Genomic DNA, 2,816 nt, shown 5'->3' on the forward strand with positions numbered 1-2,816 from the left:
GAAAAATGAGATATACAAATTATCATGTTTATCTTTCATCCAAAACTATCCAAATTAATATAAAATATATTTTTAAAATTAATATTTACTTTTATGAAATAAAATAATTATAGATGGTCCTAATAAACAAACATTCCCTTCTTTAATTTACCTCTAATTTTAACACCCAAATTAGTAAATAGAGACAATGATTATCCGAAACTTGTGCAAAATTCTTCTAATTTTTGACGATTTTAGTTAAATTTGGTAGTAAATAGAAAGTGATATTTTCATATTGTAAAATATCTGTTCAAGGTCCCTCTTATAGTTGCTATTAATTCCCACCTCTAACTGTCTCAATTCGTACCAACATCCGTTGGCTTCTCTTAATTTTATCTCAATAATCTCATCGACTATGAATTATTACCTTGGTTAATGCAGTGAAAATGATAGTTTCCGTTGAGAAACCCAATGGTATTTCATCTGATTTTGATTTTCATTCAATGATGATTAATTGTTCTAATGCTTTAATCTGGTTTTCAGCCACTCAAGCCAAGAGTGCCGAGCAGGCGCAGCCTGACGCAAATAAATTGGTATCGAATGACCAATTTACAGTGCCTCAAAACAATGCTTTTGGAAACAAATTTAGGTAAATTATTTCTCAAAACACATTTTCGAATGTTGCCTTCATATGATACTGAAAGTTTGGTGAATTTTATGGCAGGGATTATGAAGTAGGTGCAAGGACTGACAAAGTAGAGCAACACTACAAAGCTAGCCATATTAACCAAACATATGATTTCGTAAGGAAATCATTGTGGTAGTTTATTACTTTTACGATTTGATTGATGTTTAATACATGGTCATGCGAATAATGTAGGTGAAGAAGATCAGGGAAGAATACAAGAAGCTTAATAAGGCAGAAATGGGAATTTGGGAATGCTGTGAGCTCCTCAATGAGGTTGTTGATGACAGTGATCCCGACTTGGATGAACCACAAATTCAGCATTTGTTGCAGAGTGCTGAAGCAATCAGAAAAGACTATCCTAATGAAGACTGGTTGCATTTGACAGCACTCATTCATGGTAAAAACCAAAAAAAAGAACAACCCTTAACAGTTTTCTTTTTTGGAGTAATTAGCTTATAATGTTCCAATGCATTTTAGATCTAGGAAAGATCCTTGTTCTTCCAAAATTTGGTGAGCTACCTCAATGGGCTGTTGTTGGTAAGTGTAGTATTTGTTCTGAGTTTACTTAAGTTCTTTTTATACTTTTAATTGACAAATTTAATTTCAATATAACAGGTGACACTTTCCCGGTTGGATGTGCTTTTGATGAGTTCAATGTCCATTACAAGGTTTCTGAATCTTTGCTTTGATGTATCTTTTTATGGTGTTATTATGATGGAACCTAAGATTAATTTGTAGTTCTCACAAACTCTGTGGTGCAGTATTTTAGGGAGAACCCTGATTTCAAAAACCCCAAATACAACACCAATAATGGGGTTTACTCTGAAGGATGTGGACTGGACAATCTGCTTATGTCATGGGGACATGATGATTACATGTACATGGTATACGATTTGACTCCTTCAGTGGATCCTTTGATGTAATTAGGCTAATACCATAATATTGTAATGTCTGTCATAACTTTGATTAGGTGGCCAAAGAAAATGGGACCACATTGCCACAGGCAGGATTGTTCATCATCAGATACCATTCCTTCTACCCATTGCACAAACATGGAGCTTATGCCCAGTTCATGAATGAGGAGGATAAGAAGAACATGAAATGGCTTCATGTTTTCAACAAATATGACTTGTACAGCAAGAGCAAAGCTCACGTTGATGTTGAAAAGGTCAAGCCATATTATGAATCCCTCATTGCCAAGTATTTCCCAGCAAAGCTGAAATGGTGAAAGTTCCCAAATGCATGAACAATGGCGTGCTGCGGCTGCAATGCTAATAGAGTAATAGTCCTGATTCTTTGTAGAAATAGAGAGAAGTCGACTATAATGTGTAATTATATGAAGCAATTAAAACAACACCACAACACTCTATATTCTTTTGATTCAAACCCGAAATGCAATCCATTTGCCAGCACAAACCTCACCTCTGAGATGACCCAAAGCTGTATATTTAACTGGATCTAACTCCAGAGTCCAGCCCAATATAAGCTGAATCTTGGGAACCTTTTCTATTAAGGAATTTAATGGACTTGACTCGGTTTGTACGGTTCTAGTCAGAGCGCACAACACAAGCAAAAGGGAAATTCCCTCGCCACAACTTGCACTTCACACCCTCAGTTTTTATTGGGGTTTCTAAGGGACTGGACTGTTTTAAACTGGTCAGTAAAATAGACTCGAAAATTTAAGGCTTTCTTTAAGTTAGAAAGTCAAAAACGATGGGTGAAGGAGAATCATGAGTTTCATCAATGAAATGAACAAGCTAGTTGACTTTTTTTTTTTAATTATTGCCCCACTTCGTTACGTACAAATTTCAGTTCCACTATAAATGTGGCTGTAAAAAGTTGAGCACCAGTGAGAGGATACGAAGTTTCCATGCCTCAACCTAAAAAATAAAAATAAAAGGCATTGTCAACAACTTGTTGTCTGGTGCTTCATAACACTATTTAAGAGTGGGTTTGTGGAACTTTCTTGAATACCAGCTTTTGACTTTAGATAAAAACTATAAAAAATATTTTAAAGTCAGAATTGAGATTAACTACATTTGGGTTGCCCATGCAGAATGATGTCACAGTGAATTGATTTCAAACCATTCCTAGCCACACATGTCAACAACAGATTATGTTTAGAAAAGAATGTTAAAGCATAAAATAA

The 2,816-nt window shown here is 35.0% G+C and overlaps 1 protein-coding gene across 1 annotated transcript; it reads left to right on the forward strand.

Moving 5' to 3' along the window:
* Positions 1-338: 338 nt before the first annotated feature.
* Positions 339-2,138, forward strand: LOC105765001 (inositol oxygenase 4). The gene is made up of 8 exons (XM_012583861.2): positions 339-453; positions 523-628; positions 704-782; positions 860-1,064; positions 1,145-1,204; positions 1,283-1,335; positions 1,429-1,551; positions 1,638-2,138. The coding sequence occupies exons 1-8, from the start codon at positions 426-428 to the stop codon at positions 1,893-1,895; spliced, it is 912 nt and encodes a 303-aa protein (XP_012439315.1). The 5' UTR covers positions 339-425; the 3' UTR covers positions 1,896-2,138.
* Positions 2,139-2,816: the final 678 nt, after the last annotated feature.

The sequence above is a fragment of the Gossypium raimondii genome, chromosome 12 (assembly GCF_025698545.1).
Source record: "Gossypium raimondii isolate GPD5lz chromosome 12, ASM2569854v1, whole genome shotgun sequence".
NCBI lineage: Eukaryota > Viridiplantae > Streptophyta > Magnoliopsida > Malvales > Malvaceae > Gossypium > Gossypium raimondii.

Coding starts and splice junctions, on each gene's coding strand:
- LOC105765001 (XM_012583861.2), top strand. CDS start 426: ATGATAGTTTCCGTTGAGAAACCCAATG. Junction 1,205..1,282: donor ACCTCAATGGGCTGTTGTTG/GTAAGTGTAGTA, acceptor TCAATATAACAG/GTGACACTTTCCCGGTTGGA. Junction 1,336..1,428: donor AGTTCAATGTCCATTACAAG/GTTTCTGAATCT, acceptor TCTGTGGTGCAG/TATTTTAGGGAGAACCCTGA.